At 47.6% G+C, this 13,219-nt stretch overlaps 3 protein-coding genes across 3 annotated transcripts, besides 21 other annotated features; all 3 read right to left on the bottom strand.

Moving 5' to 3' along the window:
- Positions 1-60: 60 nt before the first annotated feature.
- On the bottom strand, positions 61-4,629 carry Tb11.02.2250 (hypothetical protein, conserved; the record flags this gene model as incomplete). Its single annotated transcript, XM_823448.1, has 1 exon — positions 61-4,629. One exon carries the CDS (start codon positions 4,627-4,629, stop codon positions 61-63), a length of 4,569 nt encoding a protein of 1,522 aa, XP_828541.1.
- Positions 4,630-5,104: 475 nt separating this feature from the next.
- On the bottom strand, positions 5,105-8,260 carry Tb11.02.2240 (calpain-like protein, putative; the record flags this gene model as incomplete). The annotated part of the gene is made up of 1 exon (XM_823447.1): positions 5,105-8,260. One exon carries the CDS (start codon positions 8,258-8,260, stop codon positions 5,105-5,107), a length of 3,156 nt encoding a protein of 1,051 aa, XP_828540.1.
- Positions 8,261-8,719: 459 nt separating this feature from the next.
- Positions 8,720-8,742: a sequence feature (AT_rich).
- An 85-nt stretch (positions 8,743-8,827) lies between these two features.
- Tb11.02.2230 (hypothetical protein, conserved) lies at positions 8,828-10,150 on the bottom strand (the record flags this gene model as incomplete). The annotated part of the gene is made up of 1 exon (XM_823446.1): positions 8,828-10,150. The coding sequence occupies one exon, from the start codon at positions 10,148-10,150 to the stop codon at positions 8,828-8,830; it is 1,323 nt and encodes a 440-aa protein (XP_828539.1).
- A 24-nt stretch (positions 10,151-10,174) lies between these two features.
- Positions 10,175-10,208: a microsatellite.
- A 212-nt stretch (positions 10,209-10,420) lies between these two features.
- Positions 10,421-10,442: a sequence feature (AT_rich).
- Positions 10,443-10,470: 28 nt separating this feature from the next.
- Positions 10,471-10,511: a sequence feature (CT-rich).
- A 351-nt stretch (positions 10,512-10,862) lies between these two features.
- Positions 10,863-10,912: a microsatellite.
- Positions 10,913-11,022: 110 nt separating this feature from the next.
- Positions 11,023-11,050: a microsatellite.
- A 209-nt stretch (positions 11,051-11,259) lies between these two features.
- Positions 11,260-11,279: a microsatellite.
- A 27-nt stretch (positions 11,280-11,306) lies between these two features.
- Positions 11,307-11,327: a sequence feature (AT_rich).
- Positions 11,328-11,488: 161 nt separating this feature from the next.
- Positions 11,489-11,533: a sequence feature (AT_rich).
- A 40-nt stretch (positions 11,534-11,573) lies between these two features.
- Positions 11,574-11,630: a sequence feature (GA-rich).
- Positions 11,631-11,713: 83 nt separating this feature from the next.
- Positions 11,714-11,737: a microsatellite.
- A 218-nt stretch (positions 11,738-11,955) lies between these two features.
- Positions 11,956-11,982: a microsatellite.
- An 8-nt stretch (positions 11,983-11,990) lies between these two features.
- Positions 11,991-12,019: a microsatellite.
- A 150-nt stretch (positions 12,020-12,169) lies between these two features.
- Positions 12,170-12,244: a microsatellite.
- A 33-nt stretch (positions 12,245-12,277) lies between these two features.
- Positions 12,278-12,302: a sequence feature (AT_rich).
- A 53-nt stretch (positions 12,303-12,355) lies between these two features.
- Positions 12,356-12,401: a sequence feature (GA-rich).
- A 166-nt stretch (positions 12,402-12,567) lies between these two features.
- Positions 12,568-12,600: a sequence feature (AT_rich).
- Positions 12,601-12,714: 114 nt separating this feature from the next.
- Positions 12,715-12,735: a microsatellite.
- A 165-nt stretch (positions 12,736-12,900) lies between these two features.
- Positions 12,901-12,925: a sequence feature (AT_rich).
- Positions 12,926-12,980: 55 nt separating this feature from the next.
- Positions 12,981-13,021: a sequence feature (A-rich).
- Positions 13,022-13,178: 157 nt separating this feature from the next.
- Positions 13,179-13,219: part of a sequence feature (T-rich) that runs on past the window's edge.

The following is a 13,219-nucleotide window of genomic DNA, read 5'->3' as shown; positions in this document are numbered from 1 at the left end:
GCAAACAAACATCACGTTTGTACTGAGATGTTCGTTTGTGCGTCAACAACTTTTACACCCCTACTCGTCCTTGATGGTGTTCTTTGGTTTGGGGCTCTTAGGCACCAAAAATTTATCTGTTAGGGCCCAGCGGCGCCGCGACCAGTAAGGCCGCTTGTCGTCACGCAACTTCACCGTATCAGACACAAAGGCACTCGGATCATTGGTTGCAAACATTGTATTTGCCTCGAGTGTTTCTCCCTCGTGACGGTTGGCGAGTTCATTTGGCGTATGCGTGGGAGTTCCCATCCGTTCATCCACAACACGGGAACACACATGACTAACCATCGTCCCCGGGGCGTCGCCCGCAGTGCGCAACGGTGCAGGTCTGCCTTGCTCATCCACATCATCAAGAAAAAGCGGAATGGCCGGGTCCCAGTTGCGTTGCTCAGCCGTACCAGGGATACGTGGTAGTAACCCACTCGCGTCGTAGCGCTCCACAGTGGCTGCAGCGCGTATTAGCTGTACGAGCAAGTGGTCTTGGTGGTGCTTAAACGCGAACCGGCGTCCACTAATGCTCGCCGGAGTCCCATCCGCATATTCGAAGTCAGCTATTTCTCGTGACGGCCCATACTTTCCAGGGCAACCGCCGTGGCCGTGGTAATACATCCATTCGGTACGAGTCTTGCGCATGCGCGGCTGCGGCAGTCTCAACTCCGACAGTGCTGCGGGATAAGTTGGTTTCTTCCCTGGTGCCGGCCACGCAGGGAGAGAGGTGCCGTCATAGTTGCTCCGTGCCTCCGAGTAGCCACGCATAGCGGCTCGCGTGATGATTGGCGCGCGGACCGTATGTAGGCGCATGACGTCAAATATCGGTAGTCCACTGCCCTGATCTTTTTTTTTTAAAAAAAAAGGGAATAAAGAACTGGAGATTACACAACGGCAGTAACGAAACAAATAAAACAAGGACAACCAGTAGGATGAAACAAAGGAAAAACAGTGGGTTTCAGGGTCACGCCTAGCATTCGTGGGAGCTGAGCCCTGAAGTATCTCACCGGAGTTTACAACCGGCACCGTGCGCTCCAGGTGTTGGGAACCATGTGTTGCTGTCGATGCACTAACCGTTCCACACACCTGTTCCAACCTTTCAACAATGTTGCTTAACTGCTCCAACGCAGCGGCACTAACTTCACACTGTTGGTCTACCTCAGCAATGCCGCTAAGTGCCCGGAAGGCCGCCACACCGCCACTCGGGTGAAGGCTGTCATTACACCAGTGGCGATGCAGCAAAGCACGATGGTATACAAACGATGCGTAATTAATATAATCACCCCGTAGGCCCCGGATCGAGCGTTCAATGACGCACATCGCGTCCAGACCATTCGTCCCTTCAACACCAACATCACCATCAGCAACACCAGCTGCCAGCCGTAAATAAATCGGTGCCGCACGGTGCTTCATGGACACGGGCAGCGACGGCAACAAACGCCTCCATGCCTGCAGACGTAGGACCAAGGGCACGTCCTCGCAACCAACAACACACTCCATCGCTGTATTTGTCATGACACGATGATCAATCATTAAACCTAATGCAGACTCCCACGACACCGGTAACAATAAGGGCAATACACGATGAATGGAACCCGAATCTCCAGGCGGAATACATTGGAGAGCTCCTAGAGCATACTGCCAAGCTGTGCTCGGCAAGGTGCTCAGTACAAGGTGCACACATTTAACCGTGGGGGAACCGCAAACAGATCGCTGCAGACCCAAAAGTTGCAGCGACTCCCGCCACCGCTCTGCCCGGTGTAATATGGAATATGTAGAACGGAACACCCGTGCAGACGGAACACCACCACTTAATAGCACATGCTCTTTCAGCAATTGCAGGGCGTAACGCCACTGATGATCCGACGATCGACTGGAAGACGATTCAAGGAGGACAAAAAAGAGCTCCGCCTGCGCCGAGCCCAGCCATCTCGATGCATCACCGAAAACGTTGTGTTTGTCGTTGGCGTCACGCTGCTCGGTCCTCAAGCTCGAACCAGGGCCCAGACCGAAAAGTACATGCGAGGACGTACTTTCCCCAACTGAACGCCTGTGCAGCCACAATTGAACCACCTCAAGGGGTACATCGGCAGAAAAGCAGCACGCAAGTAACTCCGCTACTACACTGTAATGCAGTTTCATTCCGTTGGCTGCAATTTTCTCTGCCACGGAAAGTGCAGCCCGCCACTGACTGGAAAGACGTGCGGCACGTATTACTAGCGGGGCCCACTCCACTCTTCGTTTCGCCTCCGCTCTCGCCAGCACTATGGTAGCCTCTTCCCATCTCCCACGCTTCGCGAGGATCTCGAGTACTCCACGCGTGACACCCACCTCAGATGCATGTGCGCATGCCTCCATCCACTGCTGACCCTTCGGAAGCACCCCGGTTCGTACTCCTACCAATGAAGTTTCTAAGGGAGGACCGCCAGTGACTGTACTGGCAATGGGATTCCAGTTAGAAGAACGGCCGCAGTTACGTGCGCTACCACCGCCCACCTTCGAGCACGCTAAGAGCGCCTCCAACTCCATGTACAGGCGAGAATTTACCGCAACCCTTTTAGAAAAATAACGGATGTACTTTCCCAACAACTCCGGCCGCTGCGTTAACCGCTCCGCACCCAGCGCTACAAGACGAAGCGCATCGCTCCATCTGTCGTCCATGTACACCCGCCGGGGCGGTGGGTTCACATCAGCCTTCAACCACGTGAAGGTCTCATCGGACCAAAGGAGTGCCATGTTAATAGCAAACTGCTCATCACAATTCCCTACAAACGCCATGAAGGCGGTGTGGACGTGCCCAACTTCTGGGGCCGACATGCCGCTTACAAACCGCAGCGCTACCGTCCACTGCTGGGCTTGGGGAACAAGTGAGCAAACATCAGCCAATAGCGTCCTGCAAGTGCCCTTTTCAAGCAGTCTCGAAAGCGCATTAATAACGTCCGAGCTTTGCTCACTTCGCTGAAAGAGCCGCCGCACGACGACCGACGCAAGCTTCTGGTGCTGCCCAAGGCTGTCCAAAACGAATTGTGCGATACTCTCATGATCCTTACAATGCTCTACCACCCAATCAATAACGGCAGCGGATCTTTCATCTCCACACATCTGCAGGAGCCCCATCACACACGAGCGTGGGATGTCGTCCACAGGATGTGCTGCAGCGCCTTCCTGCCGCGACACCTCGTTGAACAGTGTCCTCAAGGCATCCGGGGACTCGGCCGCGTGAGCGACCAGAAGGGGAAAACAATGCGGCACACGTTCTGTGACTAAGCGGCTCAAACCAACAAAGTCGCACACCGACTTCCACCTAACAGCCGATTTAACAGATTCAAGGACGCAACTCTGCAGATGCCGTCGCCACCACAAAATATTCATCGTGGATGGCATCACACGCCTGGGGTCAGGGGCGGTGCTGTCACGAGATATTTGAAGTAGCAAGTATAAGCACTCAACAGGCTCATATGTGGAGAGAGGAACCTCAATAGCAGCAGAAACAACATCTTGTAAACGCTTAAGTGCAGGAAGTCCCAGCGATGGAGCGGTTGTGCTACAACTGGTAGAATCACCAGAACGACCGCCACTAACATTACTTGCAGTACCATCAAAGGTAACAACCTCGTTGCCATGTGAGCCGTTCCCAGCAGCAGTACAACAGCGCAACACACCGACCGCGTTGCTGCGTAGCACCTCAAATGGCAGCATCGTCACCGCAAATGCCGGCATTGGAAGCTCTTTGGCACAGCAATAGCTTGTGACTTCACTGTTAAACGCCGTTTCTCGTCGTGGCTCCTTCTCGTTTGTCAAGCAGAATCTCCAAGGACACGTGTGCATGTGCAGGGCCACGTCCACGCACCACCTTGCCGCAACACGGTGTACCTCATCTCTTCCAAGGTTCCCTTCCGTCCTCCCTCCACACGGTCCAATATTTTTCTCGTGGCCATCGCACGACGACATCACGACCGTGAACGCGTCAAGGCCCGTGAGATGTTCAAGATCTTTTAGCAGCCCACTATGCAGAAAAAGCTGACGGTACATTCCCTCTTCCCTTGCCGTTACTGCCAACATAATTGTGCGAAGCGCCCACAATCCATGTTCACGTGAGTTTCTGCTTCGCAGCAACTGCTGAGCAAAACGCTGGACAGCATGCGTGCGACCGGAGGTTAACAGCGCCCTGAAAACCGCTATGCATGCGACAGAGGCGGCCTCCTTCTCTTCCTGTCCTACATCACTATGCGGCACAATTATGTCTAACGACAAGCGTTCTGCCAACATCCCATAATGGGGTGTGAGTGACTCCTCGCCCCTGTTAATATCAGAGCCGCTGGCGTCGACAGAAGATGACATAGCTCCGAGAATTAGTGCAATACAATCATGGCGGTGCGCGGGTGTCACAACACCGTACCTCTGCACAGACTTTGTTGCGAGTGCTTCTGCATAAAGCGCGGTTGCTTCTGACCAGCAGCCGTGGCCACCAACTGCGAGCAATCTTGCTATTGTTTTGGCTGCCGCACTTGATGAAGCGGGTTCTGGGCGCCTCCACCGTGCCGCATTAGAACGGGCGTGTCTCTTTACCCAGTTGCTTGCAGCGGTCCGCCAGATGTGCATGCACAGCGGCAAGCACTCAGACGGGTGGGCCCAAGTGGCTTCATGAAGTTTAAAATAGTTGAAGAAATAAGGGAGGAGCGAAAACAGTAAGTGAGGTCAGCGAGTCGTTAACATGTGGGCAGATCATATTCAAAAACGTGTGCGCACTGCTACTCAGCCAATTTTCTTCAACCACCTTTTAGCGCACCGCTACACCTCTTCAACACCATCACTTTTACTGTACAAATTGGCAGCGCACACTTCTGAAGTAACACGTTGCAACCTCCGACCCTTCACAGATACAGACACACACGCGCGCAGCATTCGTAGCGTACTGGCGCCGTTATTAAAGAAATAAAATAAAACGCAGGAAAAGTGAGAACAACCCACGGCACAACGGTGCGGCCACCATAGTGCGGGAAGCTTGACTTCAGACACATTCGCGTTACGTACCGACAAATACGAAAAAACACAATTCCCCCCCCAATGTCTTAACTTACAACACCTCCGCCTTCAGTGGAGTGTTGGAGTAGATTCGCAAGACGTACTCCTCGCGAGAGGGAGTGTATGACGAAACAACAATGATGTATGTAGCATTCATGTCCACCTTGAGAGGTTCCAATGAGACGCCACATCGCCTATACGGACCGGAAGTAGCAACACGCTGCAGAGATGTGGCGTCCACCGAGCGGAACACCGTCAAGTTGGTTGAAATGCAACTCGCTTCATTTTCCTCCTTTTCCTCGGCTGGTGCCATCAGCAAGAGCAAGCGGGCGGTCAAAACCCCTGCCGAGGTTGTAACAATGGAAACTTTACTGTTGCTTGTAATATATGAATCTGTTCTGAGCATGATAGACCTTGTTACACCAGTGATTCCGCCCTGAAGCTTTCCCCGAACAGCTGTCTCCACCCAACCAACACCCTCTGGCACAATTTCCCGTAGTTGATGTGGCTCCGTCGTTTCAACGGTAAGTTCAAACGCTGCGGGTATACCCTTCTCCCACTGTGCAACTACAATTGTATAGTCACCGGCAGGAAGGGGAGGTAGTGGTCCATCCGACGTTGATAGGGCCTTCTTCGTCCATTGGCTTTGCTGTAGCTGTTGTTCAGATTGTAGTTGATGCGATTGTGGAACAGGGTAGTGCACGGACTCTGGCGCAAAACAGCTTCGAAGGCTTGTATCTACGACAACACCACCATGAGCAAACAACGGTGCACACAGGTGCAAGCTACATTCATTGGTAGAACCCACCCGTGCAGCCCACTTGACCTGCCCCACTCCTGGGTCCTGCCTTTTTTGCAGGAGGTGCACCTGAACACTTTTGTCACTATCGTCATTATTTTGATCTGATACACATAAACGTACGGATACCATCGATGCACGTGCAAGTGTTAGTAGGTACTGGGGATTGTACACAAAGGTTTGCAGAAAGCTCCTACCCCCGCAACTCACGCCTTTTACCCATTTGCCGTGCGTCACAGTGCAATGCCTGAGACTACTGCGGGGAATGGCATGTATATACACACCCCAGCAGCGCTGAGCCGACTCCTGCAGCAGTACTTGAGGCCATTCTGTGTGAAGTGTGAGGGAAAAGCTGAACTCTGACTTGATAGCAGATTCCAACCGACTAACAACAACTAGAAGATCACTTGTACCAGCTGGGCAGTTGAAGCTCAGTGTATACGCAGCCATGTTTCGGTATGTGGGATTGCTCAAGGGGGCTATTTTTACGCCCAACTCTGTTCCGTGGGCGAGCCGGCGACAGTAACACATGCCAAAACTACAACGAGCTCCCAGATGCTGTGCGATGGAAGGGAACCGAGTGACATCATATACCTTGAGAGAAACGTACGGTACATTCGGGTGGTCCCTATCAAACTGTTGACCAAACGCCGTCGGATCCGTCATGTGACGTGAAAACACAAGATGCATGCGGGAAGGCTTCGGTGCGTCGATTACGCCAATATGGAACTGTGGGGACTGACCCATGCTTGTTGTGTAGGGAAAACGACTGTGACAGGAAAGTCGCGTGGGCCGCTGCGACATACCATCCGGCGTTTTGAACAACATATACGGGTTCCAGCTCAACGAGCACCGGGAAAAGTTTGTGCAAAGATCATCCCACGTAATCCAGAAAATGCCTTGATCAGCCTGTGGTGAGCCGTACTGTAGCTGCGTGAGAACCTTGACAACTTCCGGTCTCTTGTCGTTGAGGGAAAATTTACCACTCCACGCACGGCGGCTCCATGGGTTCATTAATTGTACGAGTCGCACGCCTGACATCTCTCTCATATCCAAAACGGCGTACGCATGTTCTGATGCGAGCAAAAGTCTCCTTTCCTCAGCTTCGGAGAGTGGGGGTGTACTCACCGTAATGAGAAGAGAACCATCTGCATACCGGTTGAAGAATCTTGACCACTGCAAATTCCTATCAAAGTCCTTTACAGTGAAGTCAACACTATCTGGAAGCCAACCAGAGAGCTTGTAGAGGTCGCTACTGCTGCTACTGCCAGGAAAATCATAACTTCCGCCGCAAACTTTTACGAACGCTTTCTCCATAATTGACACCCACAGCTCTGATTTGTCGCGACTATACGTGCAAAGCATTTCTCCCGTTTGCGGGTTTGCTGGGAACCGGTCGTCCACAGTAATGAGTCGAGTGATACCATTCACAAGCATCTTGACGCAATACTTCCCCTTCGGGTTCACTACCGGAACACCATCCGAATCCTGTGGGAAGATGACGTTGCTAATTATCTTCGCCTTGGGGAACCGCTGCTGATATAGGGCGCATATGATAAGACTGCAGACCATGGAGCAATCCCCCACCACTGTCTGCTTGATGTTCAACGGATCCGCCGCGCGTATGATGCAGAACTCCACACCTCGCCTTGCTTCACCGATACACACATACCTGGCACCAGCGGACTTCTGCACAGAGGAAAGTTCTGGTGTGAAGGTGTCATTCCAGTGACCCTCACACGGCATAAATACGTTCTCTCTCCCATATCCTTCTTTCAAGTCATCCCAAATCGGGAGTGCAATTGTCGTGGTGATTCCGGACTTTCGCAAAACATCCATCTCTTCCGGCAGTACGGGATTGTCCTGAAGAAAGCGGGGTTTGAAGTGCTTGTAGTATTCTCTCCTCAAGAGAACCAGATGTTCCTCCACGCGTTCAAAGTTTCCAGGTCTGATACGGGTCCGAACACCCACGTCGTAGGCGTGCTGCAACACGTCTACTGCTCGTTTTAACTCTCTCCTTTGCAGCAACGCTGTTGCAACATCGATGGCTTTGAGAACAATATCGGAAGTACCCTGCGTTGGGGATTGCGCGGCAGGACTCCCGGGCTCCTCTCCGGAGCGATGAACTCGTGGCGGTGACGCCGACAGACCAGTGGTTCCAGTTGGTTTTGCCGGCGCCTTGTAGACTTGGTGGAAGGGAGGTTGGGCAAATAAACTTGTATGCACGGGACTTCCCACATCAGTGTTGAGAAAACTTAGGTAGTCGTCATCCTCACCGGAGCGGTGTTCCGAGGTTTGCGGACGGGACGACACATACGAGTGAGTTGAAGACGGTGCTGGGAGAAGGGTGTCAGCCACGTGTTTTTTTGACCCCTTTAAAACCTCAGAAATTCGCTGAATGTGCCTCATCGCATCTTTGTCATATTCGATAAGTAGTAATCGCCGTGAACTATCGAGTGTCAACTCCTTAACAGCTTTGCGGAGTCCCCTCACGCCATTAATAAGTAACTCATGTGCTTCGGAAAGTTGACCTTTTTTCTCCTGCGCTAGCCCATTCTGAATGCTTACAAGAGCAGCATCGATCGTATTCATATAAGGGCCGCAACCGGCACACAACTTTTCCGAACCCCGGTGTTATGTGTGTGTGTTTCCTTTTTTTTTTTTAAAAAAAAGACGGAGTGCGTTTTTCTTTTTGTTTTATCTCCCTGGTGGGCTTCCGACACCTTGCCCACCCGCTACATATTTTATGAATTGAATACGGAATGTGGAGGGATAGGGAGGCAGACAAGTTAAACAACGCGGTTCAAGTTACGTGCAGAGTAGATAGAGAAAATGCTACTCAATTGATTGCACATGGATAAACACTTCTATATATATATATATATATTATTCTGTGAACATTACTCAACCCCTACCTTACCCACAAGACACACTCCCGTGGGCAGTGGCGGTACACTTCACCCTAACAGACGCACATTACTCCACATCCAGCGCTCTGTGAAGTACGGGAAACACGGCATCATCAATTAGCGGCTGTCCCGCTTTATAGTTGTACAATGGACCGTGGCTGTCACGCGACGCCCACGAATTTCTCAGCCCATCAAACAAACAACGACCGGGCATAAGAATGAGGGAATATTGGTAAACACCGTTCACTGGAGCCGCCGCGGGTGGAACGTAATCCGCTGCGGGGCCGCACATTGTCGGCTGCGCTCCGCTAATGGTGTAGTGGTTCATAAAAAGTACGCTACCTGGTTCCAACGGTTGTAGTTGAAACACTGGAAGCTCACTCAGTGGTTCGATACCTCGAATTGCACGGCCTGTGTCAAACACACCGGTAGCACAAAAACGGCTAAAATCATTACCATCATTGGTGAACTCTCGCATCACGTGATGGGAACCAGGAATGACAAAAGTGCGAACGTCGTCGTGTGCTGTTAGGCCAACTGACACTGTCATGCCATTCACGTTGCGAAAGTTGGTAGAGTTTCCCGTGAAGTGAAATGGCGTGCTATTCAGAAATCTCTGGTAGTCGTGAATCGCGTCGTCAAATAGACGGATCACAATTTCGCCAGCCAGCGCAGCAGCGGCCTGCCCGACAATGGAACCGAGTTCGCCACGCAACAAAAGTTCCTGCAATTCCTTTGATTCCGGCCACACACGGCACCAACATTTTGACCAGTTCTGTAGGTGCTCCATCGCCCGGTCAACGTGGTAGTCACGTCGCACTTCCATCTCCATCTTCCCACTGTCACGATACGTTTCGAAACTGCTCTTCAAATCCTCATACTCGTAACTCTCGCCGATCTCACGCATGCGTCGGTTGCTCGTCCGTCCGGAGAGCTCCTCCTCAGGTGAAACAACATTCCTTACTTGTTTGAACTTCATGTAGCGCTCGCGTTGTGCGGCCAGTCGGGCGTATACCCGTTCCACTTGCCGTTGGTTCCGACATTTGAGCAGCACCTTTTCATACCGCCGCTCGATCGACCGCGCCTCGTCCTGCTGACGAAGCTGCTTCTGAATTTCTGGAGGAGGCTCTTGGGCACCTAAATTAGCCGTTGGTTGTGGAACGGTGCGCCCATCAAACTCAACCTTTCCACTGTGAGCCTCGTCAATACCTGGAAAGACACATTTACCTCTAGTCAATGCGATGCTGCTACAAGTTGAGGTGAGAGCCTCCACGAGTTTCTCAGGAAGGAGGCCACGCGCTACAACAAGACCCGCCTGCCGGTACGTACGGATTCCAGCGGGTGACAATAACCCCGAAAGGCCATCAACATATAACTGGTGCCGTTGCATAACAAGTGCTTACGGCGCTGAGGAATATGTATATGTATATATATATATATATATATATCGAGTCAAGCAATAAGTAAAAGATAAGGCTTCCGACACGACGGAAGCCTGCACTTACTTATTGGTTGACACTCTTCAAAATACTCCGCTTTGCCCTTTAGAGATGCGAAGTTTCCTTCATTTTGTTGTTATTGTGGTTGTTCCACAGAAATCACAGTTGAGTGCGGGTGAAAGATGAAAAAAAGGGTATGAAAAAAAAAATGTAGAAGTTGCATATAATATAAAATAAATAATAGTGATAACGATACCAAAGGGGATGACGTGAAAAAGAGAGAAAGAGGGAAAGAGAGAGAGTAAAATAGAGTGCGTTCATAGCATCCAACGGTCAGAAGGGGGACTGTAATAATTTCTGCGCCGCACGCCTACTTCCGTGGTGAGTCAGTCGTGTCGTGATTCCAATAAAACAAAATAAACAATGGCACCAATACCGACACCGAGACCTGTCACCCGAAACCTTTCCAGCAGACATCAGCTACAGATGAACGTGTTTGTATCCTACTGAGTAAATGCAACAGGGGTTTGTTAATAATAACCCTTTCATCCACTCATATATTCTTTTCCCTTCCATTTTTTTTTCAGTAACATTGTTATATGATGTCCCGCAACCCCTCCTCCTTTTTATTTTCTTTTGGAATGGAAGCACAAGAACGCGCTGATAAACATATATACATATATTTACACACACATACACGTGTACATGTGCATGCGTATCCTCCACAAGTTCAAAACGTCAGTCAGATGCCAATGCACCTCAGCAAATGCATCACTTAAACAACTTGCCTTTTGATTGCTTATTTATTACTTCTGTACACTATTTATTATTATTAGTATTATTGTTATTATAATAATATTTTTCCGTCCCCCTTTTTTTTTTTCGACATCTTTGTTTTTTCACTTTAAATTTGTAATAATGATATCCAGTAAAACAACTTGTGCATCCCCATTCCCCCTTTTCTTCAATATATTTGCAACGTGAATGGAGAGAGAACAAAAGCAAAAAAAAATAATTATTGTTTGAGAAAGGAGAACAAGGAGAGAGAAGGCAAAACCAAAACAACAACAACAACAACAAATAAATAAAAAAAAGATGGGAGGCCACTTTTTTTTTTTTTTTTTTAAAGCAGAGAAGCGCAACACACAAAATAAGGCGTGAAATAAACTCCCTCAAAGGGCTTCACAAAGTCACTACACACAACCCCTCTCCTTCCTTAAGCATGCGGGCTTTCCTTTCCACACACTTCGGTGCACAGTCCGTGTAAATATAGAGGTACAAGATATAAGTTTTTTTTATATTATTGTTATAACAATATAATTTAAAAAAAAAAACAAAATGAAATAATCGCTTCACGTAGAGACACAAACTGTATTCATTCCTTCCTTCTTGCTTCCTTCTTTTTTTTTTTCTGTCACCCCCTTCTTCCTTGAACAACAAAATGTTTATCTCTTCTGCGGTCTTATTCTTTCATCGTTTGCTTTTTTATTGTGTTTGTATATAAATAAATAACAATATATATATATATATATATATATGCACCAGAAAAAGTGAAGAGGCGTGTGTGCGTGTAGAAAATGAGAAGAATGAAAAAAAAAAAGAAGGGGGGAATGATGGGGGGGGGGAGAAAAAAAAAGTGGATCAAACGCGTAACGACATTGGAAGTACCATGCAGCAAATATTAGTATGAAGAAAATAAAAAGTATAAAAAAATTAACGGAAGAGAATCAAAGTAAAAAAAAAACATGACGAGAAAAAGATAAGATAAGATAAGGTAAGATAAAGCGAAGTAAAGAAAAAAACAAACAAACAAACAAACACGACAAAAAGACACATGAAAAAAAATTTGAACAGATAATGCGACCGCAAGGGGGGGGAGGAGGAAAAAAGAAAAAAAAAAAAGAAGACAACACGACAACAAAATGCAAGATTTTAAAGCGCCAACCGCGAGATACCCCCGGGCACCACTAATACAAATACACAATATAAATATAAATATGAATATAAATATAAATATAAATATAAATAAATATTCATATTCATATGGTTAAAAGAAAAAATTGTTTCACCCCCTTTTCTTATATATATATATATATATTTTTTCTCCCACCTCCCCCTGCAATGTCTTTACTCCCTCACATTTTTTTCAATTTAGTTTCTTGTTTTTCTTCTTCTTCTTCCTCATCCTCCTCCTCCTCCTCTAAAATGTGCCTCTTAACTTAACTTAGCATAACTTAATCTTATCTTCTTCTCTCTGCTTTTTTTTTGTACATTCCTCCGCCTTCCTTTACTTCCTCTTCCTCCTATTTTTTTTGTGTTATTATTGTTTTGTTTGATTATTATTCTGTTATAATTATAATCATATGTGTAATTTATTTATATATTTATCTTTTTTTTTTTTCATTCCTTCACTCAAACAACAAATTCATACATTATAACGCACAGCTCTTCACCTTTCCTCCTAATACCGGTACGTACACATATAAATACACTTCCATCTCTCTCTTTCTCTCTCTTATTTTATTTTATTTTATTTCTTAAAATAGAAATTACAGTTTTGCATTTCCCTCCCCCCTTCCCCCGCCCCCGCCAAAATTAAAATTTTTACATGTTGTTCTCTGTCTTTTTTTTTTCCCCCCTTCTCTCTTTCCCATCTCTTTAATTTCTTTTTGTTAATATCCGCATCTCGTACTTCTCTTTCTTATATATATATATATTTTTTTTTTGGGGTGGGTGGTGGCAGTATTGTTTTTAATTCTATTTATATTCGGCCTTTGTCACTTTTTTATTTTTTTATTTATTTTTTCTTTCTTTTCTTTCTTCATATTACATGACTTTCACAACCCATTCCATTCCATTTTCTTTCTTCCTCCTCTTCTCTATTGGCGTATTTATTTTTGTTTTAGCAATGCATGACACGCCCGAATAAAAATATTGATATTTTTCATTCAAAACATTATTTTCATTTTTTAAGTAAGTAAAAAAACAAACAAAACAAAAAAACAAACAAAGAAGAGAGA

This window comes from Trypanosoma brucei (assembly GCF_000002445.2).
Source record: "Trypanosoma brucei brucei TREU927 chromosome 11 chr11_scaffold01 genomic scaffold, whole genome shotgun sequence".
Classification (NCBI taxonomy): domain Eukaryota; phylum Euglenozoa; class Kinetoplastea; order Trypanosomatida; family Trypanosomatidae; genus Trypanosoma; species Trypanosoma brucei.
Note: the sequence above shows the minus strand (reverse complement) of the source record. Positions and strands in the feature narration are given on the sequence as shown.